At 34.6% G+C, this 18006-nt stretch overlaps 3 protein-coding genes and 1 long non-coding RNA gene across 5 annotated transcripts; 2 read left to right on the top strand and 2 right to left on the bottom strand.

The window, feature by feature from the left end:
- Nucleotides 1–22: 22 nt before the first annotated feature.
- LOC107398672 (uncharacterized) lies at nucleotides 23–500 on the bottom strand. The gene is made up of 2 exons (XR_001575468.2): nucleotides 222–500; nucleotides 23–169 (listed from the first exon to the last, which is right to left on the bottom strand). It is a non-coding gene; the product is annotated as an uncharacterized LOC107398672 (long non-coding RNA).
- A 1037-nt stretch (nucleotides 501–1537) lies between these two features.
- Nucleotides 1538–14124, bottom strand: Lipt2 (Lipoyl(octanoyl) transferase 2). 2 transcript variants are annotated; one of them, XM_064356357.1, is made up of 4 exons: nucleotides 13991–14124; nucleotides 2139–2383; nucleotides 1874–2088; nucleotides 1538–1828 (listed from the first exon to the last, which is right to left on the bottom strand). In XM_064356357.1, the coding sequence occupies exons 2-4, from the start codon at nucleotides 2344–2346 to the stop codon at nucleotides 1556–1558; spliced, it is 696 nt and encodes a 231-aa protein (XP_064212427.1). In that variant the 5' UTR covers nucleotides 2347–2383; nucleotides 13991–14124; the 3' UTR covers nucleotides 1538–1555. The 2 variants fall into 2 exon arrangements, with proteins under 2 accessions (XP_064212427.1, XP_008200951.2); XM_008202729.3 differs by lacking the exon at nucleotides 13991–14124 and having other exon boundaries at nucleotides 2139–2497.
- Vha100-2 (Vacuolar H[+] ATPase 100kD subunit 2) lies at nucleotides 5075–13599 on the top strand. Its single transcript, XM_963486.4, has 10 exons — nucleotides 5075–5351; nucleotides 7917–8052; nucleotides 8101–8619; nucleotides 8669–9058; nucleotides 9107–9257; nucleotides 12010–12493; nucleotides 12536–12666; nucleotides 12716–13156; nucleotides 13212–13383; nucleotides 13432–13599. Exons 2-10 carry the CDS (start codon nucleotides 7936–7938, stop codon nucleotides 13529–13531), a joined length of 2505 nt encoding a protein of 834 aa, XP_968579.1. The 5' UTR covers nucleotides 5075–5351; nucleotides 7917–7935; the 3' UTR covers nucleotides 13532–13599.
- Nucleotides 14125–15422: 1298 nt separating the features above from the next.
- LOC657077 (aldo-keto reductase family 1 member B1) lies at nucleotides 15423–16782 on the top strand. Its single transcript, XM_008202731.3, has 6 exons — nucleotides 15423–15577; nucleotides 15630–15700; nucleotides 15747–15914; nucleotides 15965–16081; nucleotides 16132–16530; nucleotides 16581–16782. The coding sequence occupies exons 2-6, from the start codon at nucleotides 15635–15637 to the stop codon at nucleotides 16758–16760; spliced, it is 930 nt and encodes a 309-aa protein (XP_008200953.2). The 5' UTR covers nucleotides 15423–15577; nucleotides 15630–15634; the 3' UTR covers nucleotides 16761–16782.
- The last annotated feature ends 1224 nt before the right edge of the window (nucleotides 16783–18006 follow it).

The following is an 18006-nucleotide window of genomic DNA, read 5'->3' as shown; positions in this document are numbered from 1 at the left end:
CAAGAACATGGATTTTTCGTCGTTTGTTTCACATTTGTTTATTTCATTTTAAACAAAAACCATAGATATAAAATAGGGTTTTAAAACATTAACATCCTTCACAATGCACCATCTTGTTAGCACAGAACTGAGGCAGCTGAATTCCCTTCAGCAGCAAGTCCGTATAGTCCTAAAATACGGTGACAAGGAAAATTGTTAGCACTCTTCAGTTTAGGACTTACCGAGCAAGCGCTTATACACACTGTGAAAGGGTACAATATGATGTACCAAAACGCACAGAAAAATGCAATGATGAAAGAAAAGTAAAAGGCAATGAACCAAATTATGCAACAAAGTGGATTTTTTGCCATTTCGCAAACGTCACTTTTGTTTATTTCATTTCAAAGGAAAACCATAGATAATATTAAAAAATCGTGACTATTTTGCTGTGAAGTTCCATGACACGTATGATTATGAAAAATTTTCATGAAATAATCTAAATGTGGCTTCTTGCGCCCCATCACCGAACCTAGTAAGAAAAGGCAAGAAAATAGCACCAACTGTCAATTTTCGCCTTGTTTTCGACAGTATTTTAAAATAATTTTTAATTACTAACTGTGTTCTAAGGCGATTTTTTGCAAAATCTCGCAAGAACCCTGATAATTTAGCATTTTCAACGAGTCTGTTTTTATTATGTTTAAATTCATCTTAAAACATGTACCTGCGACGTTCCAAAGTTTAAAATTCGAATAATAACAACATTTTTAGTTTAATTTTGTAAATTTTAGACCTGTTTCTAGTGAAATTTTGTTAAATAATTCCGTTTCTATTGTCACACGAGTAAAATAAAAATAAAAAATAAAATGAAAAATAAAAATTTCGCAAAAAAACAAATAACACATAAAAAGAGCCACTTATGTAATTTGTAAATAAATAATTTGTAATAAAATACGTGAATAACTTGTCACATGACCAAATTCAACCAATTTGATTGGTCCATTCGCCTTAACTGTTAAAAGCGAATTAAATAGACCTTAAGTCTATTAATAAGTTAATTACTCAAAAAAACTTTTAAGAGTATACCACCTACCTACTACAGAATTTTTTTCGTTCATTTATATACTTTACTGTTCTTTACCTATTATTTTTTAAAGCATTATTTTATTGAAATTTTAAATTAATCTGATTAATAGTAGATTTATGTATTTTTATCTACTTTGAATTGAGTTTTCGAAATTCTACAAATAATTAAAATACATGCTATAAGTAATTGCTTTTTTTTTCGAAAATTACGACACAAGCCATAGGCGAGCAAACAATTGTTGCCACATGTTACATTCCTATTGGTCACAAGTTATCCTGTGGCTTTCTGATTGGTCACAAACAATTAACGAACCAATGAAAGTATGGGAATACAAAAAAATTAATCGATATTTTAATAAAAAGCGGCGGCTTTTAATAAATTGTGTTAACACAAAATTATCAAATTAATTTCTCTCTCTAGATCTCTTGTGTGTACCTATTTTAAACTCGTATAAATATTAAAGTCACTGGAAATCACTTCAGTAATAAAATTTTATTGAACAATGTTTTCTAAGATATTATCACATTCACGTTTGGGAAAACTAACATAATTGCATGAAAAAATTTCGGAAAAGCTGTCCAGAAAGAGGGGAATTACCTCCTCCACAGTCACGAGCCTGTTCAACTCTTTCGAGAGACTCGTCACACCTTTCCCCTCATTGCCACACGGTACAATATGTTCAAACCATTTCAAATCAGTGCAACAATTAAGAGCAAGGCCGTGCGAGGTCACAAACCGACTCCCATGTACCCCAATGGCACAAATCTACAAAAACAGTTATCACTTGAATTAAAAAACGAAACTAATTGCCTTATTATCATTGACCCAGACCCCCGTATGCGGCGAAGTCTCCGCCTCAATCCCCATTTTTTTACACAACCGTATCACAGTTTTCTCAATATGGCACACATACCACCTCATACTGGGCTTGAAATCTTTCAAATTGAGGATAGGGTAGACAACCAACTGGCCGGGGCCATGAAACGTGATCAATCCGCCCCTGTCCGTCCTGTGAAACTCCGCTCCTGGAGGAAGGAAATTCATCAGAATTTAAATTTTGGGGAATTGTAACCACCTAAAGCCTCCAACTGTTGCGCAACGTCTTGGGGGTACTCCTTGGTGCGAATTCCCGTGGTGTAGACAGGGGGGTGCTCCAGACACAGGAGTGTGTTATTTGCGAATTCGGGCTGTTCATGGTGGAGATGGACGAGGTGTTTTTGCAATTTTAAACCTTTAGAGTAGTTTAAACGGCCGATTTGCCACACTTTTACTAGCTTATGCATGATTTGAGGTTATGTCAACGGCATGGTCTGGGCGGTGCTACAAGGGGGCGAAATGAAGCAACTATGATTTGCAACGGTTCAAATGTTGTGAAAGTGATTCATTAGAAGAAATTTGCGATAAAAATAGTTTTATTGCTATTGAGTTGAGTCGTGCAGCCAACAATACATCGCTGTGGTACGGGTTGCCAGCTCATTTTTTTCAAAAACTGACTATGCAAACAAATTCATGAACAGTCGTTAACCCCAAGACCGGTTACGTTACCATTGATTTTTTATTCTTAGTTTCTGCTCTTGTCTACACATTTTTGTGTTAGCATTTAAAACTAAATGCAAGGGTAGAATGACAATTTTTTTCTACTACTGCTACTATCCACAAAGTGAATCCATTAATCCTATTACAGTTTAATGCAACAAATCTGTACTTCCACTAGAACAATCAAATTCCTAAATAATTCGTGCTATCCCTACTGAGAAACGTGGATTACAATGTAACGCATGCGTTAAATGTTTCCCTCGTCTCTCTTTATTTTGTTGGCGTTCTTTTCTCTCCCATTTAATAAACGTTTGGTATTTTATCCCTAGCTCCTGACATTCAAATTGATGATTGTGTTGAACCTGAAGAAAACGTGCGTCTGGTTGTAGTGTGAACGTACAGTTTGTGGTGAAATGACTGTAACTTTAAAATCGGCGCTGAGTGTCACGTGATTGTTATTTTGTTTTTGTTTTATTTACGCAGGTAGCTACGATTAGTGTACTTTTGATTTTTTAGAGCGGTACGGTTTATAGCTATCCCAAAGTGTATCTATAAGAAATAATAATTAAAAACAATAGTTTTAATGTGAATTGATCAATTGTCACGTGTTTGTCGTACGCCACTGACCATTTTTTAAATCTGGATCAAGGTGGCCGGCCGATTAAGCAAGATTTAAAAATCGCTAATTAATTCAAAATTAGACGCCACTGGTCTTATTATCTGGATCAAGGTAGATTAGGGCCAGTTTCCCAGAATGTGGGTATTAGTGACAAAACAAGTTTATATTTAAACATATTTAACAGTAAACGAATGGATTATAAGATAAAATTATCACTTTATTTACATTTCGTCGATATGAGAAATCCTAAATGCATCAGATTTTACTTTCAGCACATGTAATATTACTTAATATTTAAATGAGCGATTTCCGCTGCTGTTTCTTGTTTACGAACAGATGTTTCCGACTCTGACCAGTTTTTAGTTCCTAAAGGCTTAATTTGAAAATAATAGAATTAATTGTTGCGTAATGGTATATTTTCAGGCTGTTATAATGTAGGTATTTATGAATATAGTCTGGGCATTTTTAAGGTGCTCAAAGCTTGCCAAAATGATTTCAAAACATAACTATAAAATAAACTGTGTTGAAAGAATTGTCCTCTTATTGTTCCAATTGATTACAATTTGACGAAATTGTTATCGCCGACTCAAATTTTTATTGCTCTGGTGGGTTATTGCTTATTATTGTCTTGCATATCAGAATGCAGCGAGACAACGCTCGTTCAATTGACCCGAATTTCCAGACTTTTAATCAAATTATCTTATCACAGGAAATTTGTTAATTTTTGGTGTTACCACGAATTTTAAATCAGATAATACGGAACCAGCTATCTGATTTATTGTTTACACTTTGTTATTATTAAAACTACTGTAATTGTTCCAGCCTTTGCAATTATCCTTCACGTATCCATTAATTAATTCCGTATGAACAACAGCAAACAAGTGACCTTGAAAGATAACGATTTATCATTATTTTGTCCCGCGTTCTTGAAATAGCCATTATGTCATTGTGTCCAATTTAAAATTTCTGTAAAACACCCGAACATCATAACTGAGGTAAAATCGACAAGCTTTTGATCGATAAGCCTTGACATTATTGCGATAACGCGGTCAATGTCTGTATAATAGCCACTTTTGAAAAGAATTACTAAATAGTGAAACTGGGATTTTTGTCCCGTTTGTTTAGATGGCATGTCAATAGACCACGCCTCTTCGTTTAATTAATTAACCCTTGGCACAACCACATTTCGTGTGCTTTAAGGGAGGGGTCATCGATTTTTCCAATAATGCACAAAATATGCACTTTTTTTGATTACAGGTACGCACACGTAAAACGTGACCTTCCATGCAATTTGGTGAACTAAAGCTCAAATTTGACCACTTGTTTTTATTTGTTTGTGTGAAGGATCGATATTTGTTCTGAATAAATTGATGAAATTTTAATGCTAGTTGTGGGAGAAAAACAACTCATTCTCACACTTCTAGATCGTGAAAAAAGTTGCGAAAGAATGATCGTCTTACAAGCGCTTAGTCGGGCTTTCTTTGACAATGATTGTATTACCCGCAGCTGCGAAGAAAGGAAGAAGAGTCGTAAAATTAATCGCGAATAAACTCTTCCACTTTATTAACTATCACCCAAACAGCTATATTTAGTCGGTTCATTAGGCGAAGACAATAGTGGGGAAAAATAACTTCTAAAAATACGAGATAAGCGCCCCGCTTTCGATATTTTTGGAAATAAGCGTGAAATGTTTGACACAAATGCTACAATACGATGTGTGTTTGATATGTTATTAAAACACTAACGAAACACTTTGATCTAAGTTGATCCAACGTCAATATTTCAGGCCAAAATTGGGTAAACTCGCGACTGTTTACACACCAAAACACATATTTGACATGTTGAAATCCTTTATGATGAGCAGAACAAACTATTGCGCAAACATTTAACATTTTTGGACTTTGCAATAAAATATTTCATGACGCGGGTATCAATCAAATCTGTGATCGATTGTTAATTGTGTGATATGTGATTTCCATGTTGTTATTGTTACCTGAAGTATCGTTACTTCAAGTAGATGTACGTTTGTTTGCACGTTATCATGTGACAAATTTGTGTGAGTCGACTAAGGTTTCAGTCAGTATCAAGTGAGGTAGCTGACGGCAAGGCGGTTAAACTTATCAGAAGGGAAAGGTTTGTGTTTTTTTTAATTCATTAATCATTACAGTTCGCGTTTCAAACTTCCATTATTTCCGCTGTGAAATTAAGCACAATTATTAAATTTGAAATGTTCAAGGCTTGAGAGACATCAATTGATATGGCGGAAGTCATGAGACTCTGGCACGTGATACGCTCCAAGAACGATTTTTAAAATTTCCATTTGCTTGTTTGGCTAAAATAAAAATTAATTACTTATTACACCGCTGTAAAGTAATTGCTATTGTGGACCGTTTTTCTTAATCTTAATTACGCGATAGGTACTGAAAAATAAGCCCATTTTAATCAGTGAGAATTGTCTCATAAAATCGTTATTACCAGACTTGGGTTTATTGTTTCTATAACCGCTTTAAATGGACAGTCACGAGATTGTCGTAAACTGGTCGGAACACCTATTTAACATATTACAAGCTTTTGCGATATCAGAATTAAGAGCATAGTTTTGTTTTGACTACGGAGGACTATAAGTTAGGACACGAAACGAATTTTCTGAACCAAAAAAATAGTACTCTTAGGTAACTTAATTAATTTAAATCGAACCAATTCATTAATTACTTGCAAAAAAACAGACAGTCTTTAACAGACTGCGGAAAACTCATGACTAAAATTTTCATAAAAAAGATGAGAAAAAAATTATTATTTAAAGTTTAAAATTTGCGCTTTGTTTAGTATTTTTCAAGACGTTGCGAATACGGTTAAAGAAAATATTAGGAAGAAATTTGTAGAGAATAAAATTTCCTTTAAAAAAATCCGCGATACCATATTTCTATCGTCAACGGTTTAGACCCCAAAGACGTAAAAAGACGCCGAAACCATGAATTCATCTATGGTCAAGTAACGAAAAGTAATTTATAATCAAACTGTAAAAGAAAGAAATATGGTAGACCTTTATATAGCAAATTTAATTCTCTACAACTTTGTTCCTTACACTTTTTTGTATCTTCAACCGTATTCCCAGCGTTTTGATAAATATGCGACGGTGCGCAAAGAATTATCAATTTGCCTTCCACCTTATATTTTTGCGAATGCTGCGAATACGGTTGAAGATACAAAAAAAGTGTAAGGAACAAAGTTGTAGAGAATTAAATTTTCTACAAAAAAGTCCGCGACACCATATTTCCATCTTCAACGGTTTAGGTATAAATTAACTTTCCCATACTTGACCACCGTCAAAATGAAGCAAATTTGTCGCTTGAGCGTCTTTGAACGACTTTGGGGCCTAAATGGTTGAGGATAGTGATATGGTTTCGGGAACTTTTTTGTAGGAAATTTAATTCTCTACAACTTTGTTTCTTACACTTATTTTGTATCTTCAACCGTATTCCCAGCGTTTTGATAAATATGCGACGGTGCGCAAAGAATTATCAATTTGTTTTCCACCTTACATTTTTGCGAATGCTGCGAATACGGTTAAAGATACAAAAAAGTGTAAGGAACAAAGTTGTAGAGAATTAAATTTTCTACAAAAAAGTCCGCGACACCATATTTCCATCTTCAACGGTTTAGGTATAAATTAACTTTCCCATACTTGACCACCGTCAAAATGAAGCAAATTTGTCGCTTGAGCGTCTTTGAACGACTTTGGGGCCTAAATGGTTGAAGATAGGGATATGGTCTCGCGAACTTTTTTGTAGCAAATTTAATTCTTTACAACTTTGATTTTTACATTTTTTTGTATCTTCAACTGTATTCCCAGCGTTTTGATAAATATGTGACGGTGCGTAAAGAATTATCAATTTGCCTTCCACCTTACATTTTTGCGAATGCTGCGAATACGGTTGAAGAACTTTTTTGTAGGAAATTTAATTCTCTACAACTTTATTCCCAACATTTTTCTTGCATCTGCAACCGTATTCGCAGCGTTTTGAAAAATATGGACCAGAGTGCAAATTGGTAAAAGTTTGAAATTTTTTAAAATATAGTTTACGATAAAATTTTGGCTTTATATTTATGTCTTACTATTGAGAATTTAATGCTCTATCTGCCTGTATTATTTTCTGTTTGCTATGTTTAACCATTATACAAATGCAACCAGTTTTTCAAAATCATTGCTCTGAAAACTTGGACGGTAATGGAACTGCGCTCTCTGGCGCCATTAACGGAACTATCTAGAACGGAACCGTTTTATTTGTCCATCGTTTCCTATCCTATTCTTTAAATATCCGTAGTTTTGATTTTGAATCAGACAAAAAGGATCTGCGAGGATTATCCTCGTTGAAATTCCTGTGATAACAATTCTATTCTAGGAAACGCTGTGTGTTTTCGCGTAATAAACGCTAGGATCTTAAATAAATAAAGGAGTGCTTTACGGCGAAAATTCGAAGCTGCGTGGACGAGAAACAAAATTCAAGTCACAAATGCCAAACCACGCGTCATAAAAATGTCACATCCGCACCTTGCCCCTTTTTTGCAAATCTTCAATCAGTTTTCGAAAACTTAGCGCATATCCCAGACAATAAAAATGCCATATTTGAGTGGAGCGTCTTAGTTGAGATTACCCGAGATAAAGCTTAATCCCACTCAGCTAAATCAATTTTTCAGAAAGTGAAACCGCCTCAAAATGGGGGACATGTTCCGCAGTGAGCAAATGGTACTTGCTCAGCTCTTCATCCAACCTGAGGCTGCATATTTCGCCATATCGGAGCTCGGAGAATCCGGAATCGTTCAATTCCGAGACGTAATTTCCACCTTATTTTTTTTGTTTAAATTAAATTGTTGCCTCTAGTTGAATGAAAACGTGAACGTGTTCCAACGAAAATTCGTAAACGAGGTCCGAAGATGCGACGAAATGGAGCGCAAGCTGCGCTACATCGAGGCCGAGGTGAAGAAAGACAATGTGGCGATTCCCGACCAGTCTGAGCTCCCCAAAGCTCCAAATCCCAGGGAGATTATTGATCTGGAAGCCCACCTTGAGAAAACCGAAGGCGATATCAAGGAGTTGTCCGAAAGCGCGGTTAACCTGAAGTCCAATTATCTGGAGCTGATCGAGTTGAAGCAAGTGCTTGAGAAAACTCAAGCTTTCTTCAACGAGCAAGACGAAGCCAACGGTTTAGATTCGGCCCACAAGGCTTTGATCAATGACGAAAGTCACAATGTGTCCATTAGGGGCCGTTTGGGGTTCGTTGCGGGGGTTATCAACCGGGAGCGAGTGCCAGGTTTCGAGAGAATGCTCTGGAGGATATCCAGAGGGAACGTTTTTTTGAGACAGGTCGAGATTGAAAAACCGCTCGAAGATCCGGCCACGGTGAGTCAAAAGTTTTGGTTTTTCGCATTGGAATAACACGTTCTGTTAGGGGAATCAACTGTACAAAACCGTTTTCGTTGCGTTTTTCCAAGGCGAGCAGTTGAAAACAAGGATTAAGAAAGTTTGTGCTGGATATCACGCCTCGCTTTATGCGTGTCCAAGCTCGCTTCAAGAACGCAACGAGATGCTTAAAGGTGTCTGCACGAGGTTGGAAGATTTGAATTTGGTTCTAAACCAAACGCAAGACCACCGGCAAAGAGTGCTAGTGAGTGTGGCCAAGGAATTGCAAAATTGGAGCGTGATGGTTAGCAAAATGAAGGCGATTTATCACACTTTGAATTTCTTTAATATGGACGTGACGAAAAAATGCTTGATTGGGGAGTGTTGGGTCAGCAGTAAAGACATTCCAATCGTACAGAAGGCCCTGTCGGATGGTTCCGTACGTTTCCCAATGAGGGATTAATCCCTTTTTAACTAGTTGTTGTAGAGTGCTTGCGGCAGCTCCATTCCGTCATTTTTGAACGTGATTAACACCAATGAGGATCCTCCGACGTTCAATAGAACGAATAAATTCACCAGAGGGTTCCAGAATCTGATTGATTCGTACGGAGTTGCATCGTATCGTGAAGCTAACCCTGGTTTGTAGTTACAAAAAGTAGTAGTGAATTTTTTTGGTGCGGAAAAACAAGTTTCTGGCACTGTTTTATCATAAAACAGTGTTATAATATGATTCTGTTTTTGGTAATTTTTGTATACGGTTCTGTATACAGTTTTGGTTAATCTTTCGAAAATTATTTTGTGAAACAGTTGTGAAAAAAATCTGATGTTATAAAATATTTAACAAAAAAGTTATTATTAAAAAAAATACGGTAAATACCTACCTACGAAACGGGCTTTTGGATTCTTACAATTTTTTGTTGTTGTTGAAATGCTCTTTACATCTCCTTTAGGTCGGGATCTTAAAATTGAGTGCTTATGCCTTTTTCATTATCACGATTATGATCTTGAAAATTTCTTTAATGAAAAACCATTTTTTAAATGAAAATATTCTTTCTTCACATAGTCGGTATAAATCTTTATTGTGCTATTACGTTGAATAAAGCAAAATGAAATGTAGAAAATATTTCCGACATTTTTTATGACATTTTTCTAATTAATTTTTTCAATTAAAAGTTCTTTAATATTCATTTAAAAAAAGTATAGTGTTGAACTCGTGCTCATTTCCAATAGGATTTTCCTCATGAAAATGGATAACTTTTTATTGAATGACGTAAACAAAATAATACAAATTCGATTGATTTTTTTTAAATTGTTAGGCCTGACATTACAACATCTGGCAATAAATGAGTGCTATTTGATTTAAAAACGGATTAAGTCTCTAATCAATTTTAATAATGTGGTATAATTACTTGCTTAAAGACTTTAAAAACGGCAAAAATAAGAAATGTTCGGGTTGATTTTGTCGACTTCGGTTAGTTTTTAACATTTTGTAAAATAGTTGCATTTTTGGCTATCTAACTGGTGATCTACTTTATGTAAAAACCAATAACTTAGTTTAAAAAAACTTCCACAATAGCGATATTGTTAAAAAAACTTGGTTGTTATTTCAAAAACTTGCTTAAACACTAGAAATCTGTCATTTTTTGTATAATTTGTTACATTTTCGGCCAGTTTTTAACGAAATGTTGCAAAATAATTGTGTTTTTAACTGACAAACGTGTTAAAACACGAGGAAAATTAAAAATAGTCTTAATTTCCCATAAAATTTAGTGATTTGTTTCGAACTAAAATTTACTCTCTTTGAACTAATTTTATGATTTCAATTTTTTTACAAAAATCATTGTCATTTGAAATTAGATTTGGCGTTTTTTGCTTAGATGTTGAAGAGGTAAATATAAAAATGTCCCCCAATTTTTATTTTTTCCATGGTTTTTTGGTTTATTTTTTGACAAAATCGGGATCAAAGACCAACTAAAATCTAGTGAAACAAACAAGATAATATGAATTTCGATCTAACTTCATAATTTATTTGAAGTTTTTGCAAATTTTTCGAAAAAAAATGCTTATAAATTAAAAAAAAAACAAACGTAACAATCTAATCTGGTTATTTTCGCTTGTTTTAAACAAAATTTTGCAAAGTAGTTGCGTTTCTGGCTGTGAAACGCACAAAACGCTCGAGAAAGATAAAAAAATATGTATATCTGTTTCAAAACTATGCAAACGCCAACGTCTATAAATATAAATAATATATATTTATATCAATATAAATAATATATTTATATTTATATTAATATAAATAATTATTCTATAAATAACTGTTGTTATAAATAATTATTTATGCACTTCAAAAAATTAATAGCCGATATTTATAGTTTCAATGAGAGATGTAATCATTAATAACTATTTTACATTTTTATTAATCTTATTAAAAAAGAAATTGTTAAATAAGTTGGTGTTAAAAGCATTATTATCGATCAAGTTTTTTGGTTTTTTTTGGTTTTGGCTATAAATATAAGAATAGTTATTTATTTACCGAATTTGAGTGTAAATCAGACGCTTTATTGCCGAGTGAATTTTTAAACTTGAGTGATAATGAGAGGTTTATCATCTACGAGGTGAAATAAATGAACTGATTAATATGAAAACGGGTTGAATACAACATTTTATTCCCTGACTTAGACTCAACAACGCTTAAAATTGCCTTAAATGTGTTAAAAATGATCCGACGTTTCGTATTGAGTTGTCAAAAGTTTCTTACACAGGAAAAAAACCCCAAATTTTGACACTGTTGAAGAATAAATAAATAAATAAACATAATAAATAAATTAATAACGACTGAAAAAGGTGAAAATAACATTAATTTTTCCATCAGTCTTGGCAATGTTGTTTGAAAAAAACTTAGTTTCTACTTCAAAAATGTGCTTAACCACCCGAATAAAAAGGTAAATTTGGCTTAAAGTGATACCTTTTTGACTCGTTACAACAAAATTTTGTGAAATAACTGCCAAATGTCCTAAAACAAACGAATAGACATTCACACTACATTAACAAAACAAAAAGTATGTTTTTATAAGAAAATTGAGTTTTTATGGAAAATTTACTCAATGTTGTAAGTAGGAAAAAAGGCATAAGCGCAACTTTTCGAGGTCACCATCGAGATTTATGAAATTTTAAAAGACAATGCTAGAAACATTTTTGCAAAAATCCAAACGCCTGTTTTATGCAAAATAATTACCAAAATACAATTTAAAAGAGGCCCGTTTTTTTAAATGGACCTCTGTGAAATTATCGTAATTTTATTATAGATTTTTTATATTTTATTGACGTTTAATGCCCAAAAAAATCACTAGCTCCCGGACTGTGGGCACAATTTTGCAAATATGATTTCAGCCCTTTATACCATCATCACTTTCCCGTTTCTGTTCGCTGTGATGTTCGGTGACGTTGGACACGCAATGATCATGGCCCTATTTGGCGGTTATTTGGTAATTTCCGAGAAGAAAATCATGGCCAAGCGTAGTAATAACGAAATTTTCAACATTTTCTTCGCCGGGAGATACATCATTCTCCTCATGGGTCTCTTCTCAATGTACACCGGTTTTGTCTACAACGACATTTTCTCAAAGTCCATGAACTTGTTCGGGTCCAGTTGGTTTGTCCAATTCAACAAAGAACAAGCCTTGGAGTTGGATGAACGCGATCTGGACCCCCGATATGATTACACTGGGACCCCCTATTTCATCGGCATGGACCCCGCGTGGCAATTGGCCAAAAACAAGATCATTTTCCTAAATTCGTACAAAATGAAACTGTCTATTATTTTCGGGGTCGTTCATATGATTTTCGGCGTGTGCGTCAGCGTGGTTAATTTCGTGTAAGTACGAAGGTTTGGACTTGCATCTAACCCGAAAAATAGCCATTTCAGGAAATACTCAAGCATCTTCCTGGAATTCCTCCCACAGATCCTCCTGCTGTGTTTCCTCTTCTTGTGGATGGTGGTGATGATGTTCATGAAATGGATTATCTATTCGGCTGATTTGGGCAAACGTAACTTTGCCTTTTGGTTGATTGGCTTCAAGTTAACTCATTTTTCCAGCTGTTGAGTTGGGTACTTCGTGCGCACCCAATGTTCTCATCTACTTCATCAACATGATGCTGTTCAAAGCGACGGAGTCGCCGGAAGGTTGCAAGGATTACATGTTTGAGGGCCAACAGACCGTGCAACAAATCTTAGTTTTCTTGTCATTGGCGTGTATCCCGGTGCTGTTGCTCGGAAAGCCGCTTTATATCAAATGCACGAGGAAAAGTAAGCCTCATGTGCGAAGTAACGGCGATGTTAACCAAGGAATGGAGTTGGGGGAATACCCCGAAGCGCAGCAAAACGCAGCTGCGACGTCGCACGAAGACGAGGAGGAGGAGGAACCGATGAGTGAGATTTTCATCCATCAGGCAATTCACACAATTGAGTACGTTTTGAGTACTATTTCGCACACTGCGTCCTATTTGCGGTTGTGGGCCTTGTCGTTAGCTCACGCGCGTAAGTTTTTTATTGGTTATAACAATTTTTTTAAATAATTGTGTATTATCTGCAGAACTTTCTGAAGTATTGTGGAGCATGTTGTTCAGGATGGGCTTGACAAATAGCTCGTATGTTGGGGCGATTACGGCCTTTGTGTTTTTCGCAGCGTGGGCGGCTTTTACGATAGCCATTTTAGTCACAATGGAAGGGTTATCAGCGTTTTTGCACACTTTGCGTTTGCATTGGTAAAATTCTAGTTTTGGGTGATTTTTTTCGTAATTGTTTGTTCACAGGGTCGAATTTATGAGTAAGTTTTATGCCGGGTTGGGATATCCGTTCCAACCATTCAGTTTTAAAGCAATCCTCGAGGAAGAAAATGCGCCAGAGGAATAACACTTTTATCAGCTTTTTAGATAGTGCACAAATAGAATAGCAGCAAATAAAAATACTTGTTAAAAGGGTTCCGTGTTTTAATACCCGATGACCATCACTAAGATGACGAAACGTGTGTCGAGTGTCGGAAACATTTTTGGATAATATTTAGCATAAAAGCAGGAGTAATTTTAAATTTTTTAAGTAGAAATTTATAGAAAACTAGAGGACCACAAATAGGAATTTTAAAAACAGCATACAGAGCAGTGCATTCGTAAAGTTTTATGGAATTATATTATCCCCAAGCTGATTGAAAGTTATCTCCCCAAATCCCACAAATAAAAAAATGTGTAAAATTTATTTTCATCAACACGACGTAATTAAAACAAATAATAATTTTGCACGTGTGGTGCCCTATTTTGACCTAAACTCTTATTGCCAAAAAACATCAGCTCCGTTTTTAAAACTACTCTCACCTACCCCATGGCCCCCTTTCGCACTTTTGAGAATCCTGGGACAGTTTCCACTACTATTTCCACCGACTTTTTGCTTTTTTTCATTACATTTTCTGGAAATGTCAACCGTCAAATTGAAAAAGTGCGCGCGCATGCGCCTTGATTCATTGGGCCATTTCGAGAATTTAAACCTTTTTAACAAATATAAAGAGTTTCACATCAATATTCCTTATTTATTTCCTCTCATTGTCTCTATTTTGGTGTTTTTCGCCCAACATTACCTAGGGGGGTAAATTCAAAGAAAAATTGAAGATGTGACAAGCAACGACAGACTCATCCTTTAATGAATTAACGTAAGACACATAGTAATCATTGTAGTACCATTTGTAAACATTTTGATTGGGCCGCTTGAGGTCGGCCATTAAAATTACGGAGAGAACCAATCACTTTAGATTTTCTGATTCATTGAAAAATAATATTTTTGGATATGATTGGTCTATTTGAGGTCGGCCATTAAAATTGCAGAGAAAACCAATCACTTTAGATTATTGTTGATTCATTGAAAAATTATATTTTTGGATACGATTGGTCTATTTAAGGTCAGCCATTAAAATAAGATGAGAAACCAATCACTTTGATTTTTTGGACTCATTCATAATTTAATCCGAATGGTTAGTTTAAATTTTAAAGCAGTCAATAAATAAAACTGTTTTTTAAGTCTTTCTTGATTTAGTGATAAAAGTGGGAGCAACTCAAACTTGGCAAAATTGTTTTTGGACCAAAAAATTTAAACTGAAGTTTTGCCAAATTTTTTTTTATGGATTTTGAATGCACTTCTGCCGTTTGAACGTTATTATCGAATACCTCAGGTCCCTCAGGACTTTAAACTGCCTTATTGTGTCTAAATAAAGAATTTATTCTTTACCAAAAGAGACAGATACTGCTCGTATAAGAATAAAAAAATAATAATCCAAAATTAGCTCCATATATAAAAATTTTAAGAAAAAATGGAGTTTGTACCGGAAAAAAATATTCCGTGAAGAATATGACGGGTACTATTATTATAAAGATTGGCACAAGCGACGCCCTTATATGGTTGCTTTCGTCCTTTCGATCTCATTCAGGATTATTTGGCATTTTTGTCACTTTCTTGCAAATTTCGGAGAATGTTAAGCAAACCAGCATTACTGACCTCTGCTTTTACACTTATCTCCACATTTACAAAAATCTTTAAAATTTTGTGAAAATATGCTCAAACAATTTTTGAATTTTTGTCATAATTGGAGATTTCTTTATCACTACCCAATACTAGAGGTCCTATAGTGGGAATATAGGAATTCTACCCAATTCTACTTTTGAATTATTTGTGTTATGTGTGACCATAAGATTAAACCTTATCGGACAAAAAAAACAAGAAGAGAAAAGGGAGATTTAAATTAATTTTCGCCTTCAATTTTAAAATTCAGATACGTTTTGCGGCGCTGGTTGACAGACCACGTGATTTTAACAGCTGACAAGTGATATTATAAACACAGAAAACTCCAGCACAAGTGATAAGCTCTGCTGAACGTTGAAATCGATCTTCCTTCGTTTTGCCAGGAACAGTACACAGGTGCGTATTTAAAAATTTCTAACTTAATCACTTAATAATTCATTGACTACAGGCATAATGAGTAAAACCCTAAAGCTCAACAACGGCCTTGAGATTCCGGTTGTGGGTCTGGGGACATACAAGGTGATCTCAATGATTTTCTTGCCAGGCTACAATTTTTGAATTTTAGTCGGGAAAAGGTGAAGTAAAAAGGGCCGTTTCAGACGCCATAGACGCCGGTTATCGTCACTTTGACTGTGCTTGGTTTTACGGCAATGAGGACGAAGTTGGGGTTGCGCTCAATGAAAAAATTAAACAAGGGGTTGTTAAACGGGAAGATTTATTCGTAACGAGCAAAGTATGAAACTGTCTCCAATCCAAAAAACGAGTTTTTGACTCACTTTGTAGCTATGGAACAATTTCCATGCGAGGGACAAGGTGGTTCCCATGTGCAAGGAAACTTTGAGCAGTTTGAAACTGTCCTACATCGATTTATATCTCGTGCATTGGCCATTTGGATTCAAGGTTTTTTTTGTACAAAAAAACAATAGTTATTTTTTATTTAATTTAAACAGGAAAGTGCGTCTTTGTGGCCAATAAACGAAGGCGAAGCCGCTTTCAGCGACATTGACTATCTCGAAACCTGGCAAGGGATGGAAGAATGCGTCCGTCTGGGTCTCACAAAAAGCATCGGAGTGTCCAACTTCAACGAGGAACAAATCGAGCGTCTCATCAAAAATTGTAAAATCAAGCCCGTTGTCAACCAAGTCGAAGTCAACCCGAATTTAAACCAGAAAAAATTGATCGATTTTTGCAAAAAACACGACATTGTCGTTACCGGTTACTGTCCTTTGGGGCGTAGCGAATATGCCGGAACCCCGGGATTCCCCGAACCTACAATCTTCGACCCGAAAGTCATCGAAATGGGCAAGAAATACAAGAAAACGCCGGCACAAATCGTCTTAAATTACTTGGTAAAAAAACGAGAGAGTGTATGGTTCTAGGTATTTTACGTTGTATTTAGGTTTCTTTGGGGATAAGTGTGGTCCCGAAATCCGTCACGAAATCCAGAATTATCGAAAATATCGATATTTTCGATTTCAAGTTGGATGCGGGTGACGTCGCCTACTTGGATTCGTGCAATAAGAATCAAAGAGTGTGTCCTTTGAGCGAGTTTTCGGCGCACAAATATTATAGTTTTTGAAATAAAGAGTTGTTTTGTTAAATTTGTTTTTGATCCGTTTTTTGCCTCTATCCCGCAAAATAATTAAATAAAAATTGAAAATTAAAACAAAAGTACCTAATGTTGGGGTTGGCCACTTTTTTGTCCAATCATTTTCATTCTGTTATGCATTCATTCTTGAACAAAATTACTTTTTACGCACAAAATACTTATTGATGTTTACATTTATGATTTACGTAAACAAATTTTTGATAACAACAATAGTTTACTTCGATAAAACGTTTTCACTGAAAAATAATAAAACATTAAATTTAAAATCATTCTCAAATTCAGTCGTAGGTAACGTATAGTATTCAATTCGTGTATAATGGGCCATACTATACTATATTCGAATAATTACATACAATTCATGTCGTGGACGATAAAATGGTATTTTATCTACTGTTTACTTTATGGTAAAACGAAATTTTAACGTTAGAGAAATATGGATTCACAACTATTGTTGTTTTTCTGTTTATGACACGACGATAAAATTCATCATTATCTTCTTAAGCGTTTCAGCCACTCGGCCTTCGGCTTGCGGCTGAAACCACTCTCGAAGATAAAATAAAATTTTATCGTCTTGTATAATAATAAATATTTAATTTATAAATATACTATTAGCTGTTTCAAATCTATAAAAACGCGAACATCGCATTTTACCGAATAATTTTTTTAAATAAGTTTGGGAAAAATGTGTAAGAGTTATTAATTATTAGATCGCTAATTGAAACTATAAATTACAATAGCATTTATTTTTTGAAATGTATTTAATAAATAAATTATAACAGGTAATTTTGAGAGAAATGCGTCGTTGACGTTGACGTTATCAAAGTCAGAAAAACTATGGGAGAAAGTTCATAATTTTTAAGACACATTTATGTAAAATTCTCCAAAGAATCGATTGTTGTCGAGATAAATCGTCTAAAGCAATAGTACTCTTTATTTTAAATAATAGTAATAATAATTGCAATGACAAGTCAATTCTTATCATTTATTGTAAAATTATGGAAGAAAATTTATGTTTTTAAACCACTTTTGATTAAAATGTCTTAAGGAATCGATTGGCTTCGAGAAAACTCAAAATCGTCTACAGTTTTGAAGTTATCGACGAATTTTTTTGTAAGTAATTTGTTAATTTTGTCGAAACTACGGAAAGAAATCTTTAATATTTTTATATTTTTTATATTTTTTAACTGTAAGTAAGTTCTGAGAACTTAATTGGCGA

Source organism: Tribolium castaneum, chromosome 4, assembly GCF_031307605.1.
Source record: "Tribolium castaneum strain GA2 chromosome 4, icTriCast1.1, whole genome shotgun sequence".
NCBI lineage: Eukaryota > Metazoa > Arthropoda > Insecta > Coleoptera > Tenebrionidae > Tribolium > Tribolium castaneum.
The sequence above is the reverse complement of the archived record's forward strand: the minus strand, read 5'-3'. Positions and strand labels throughout refer to the sequence as shown.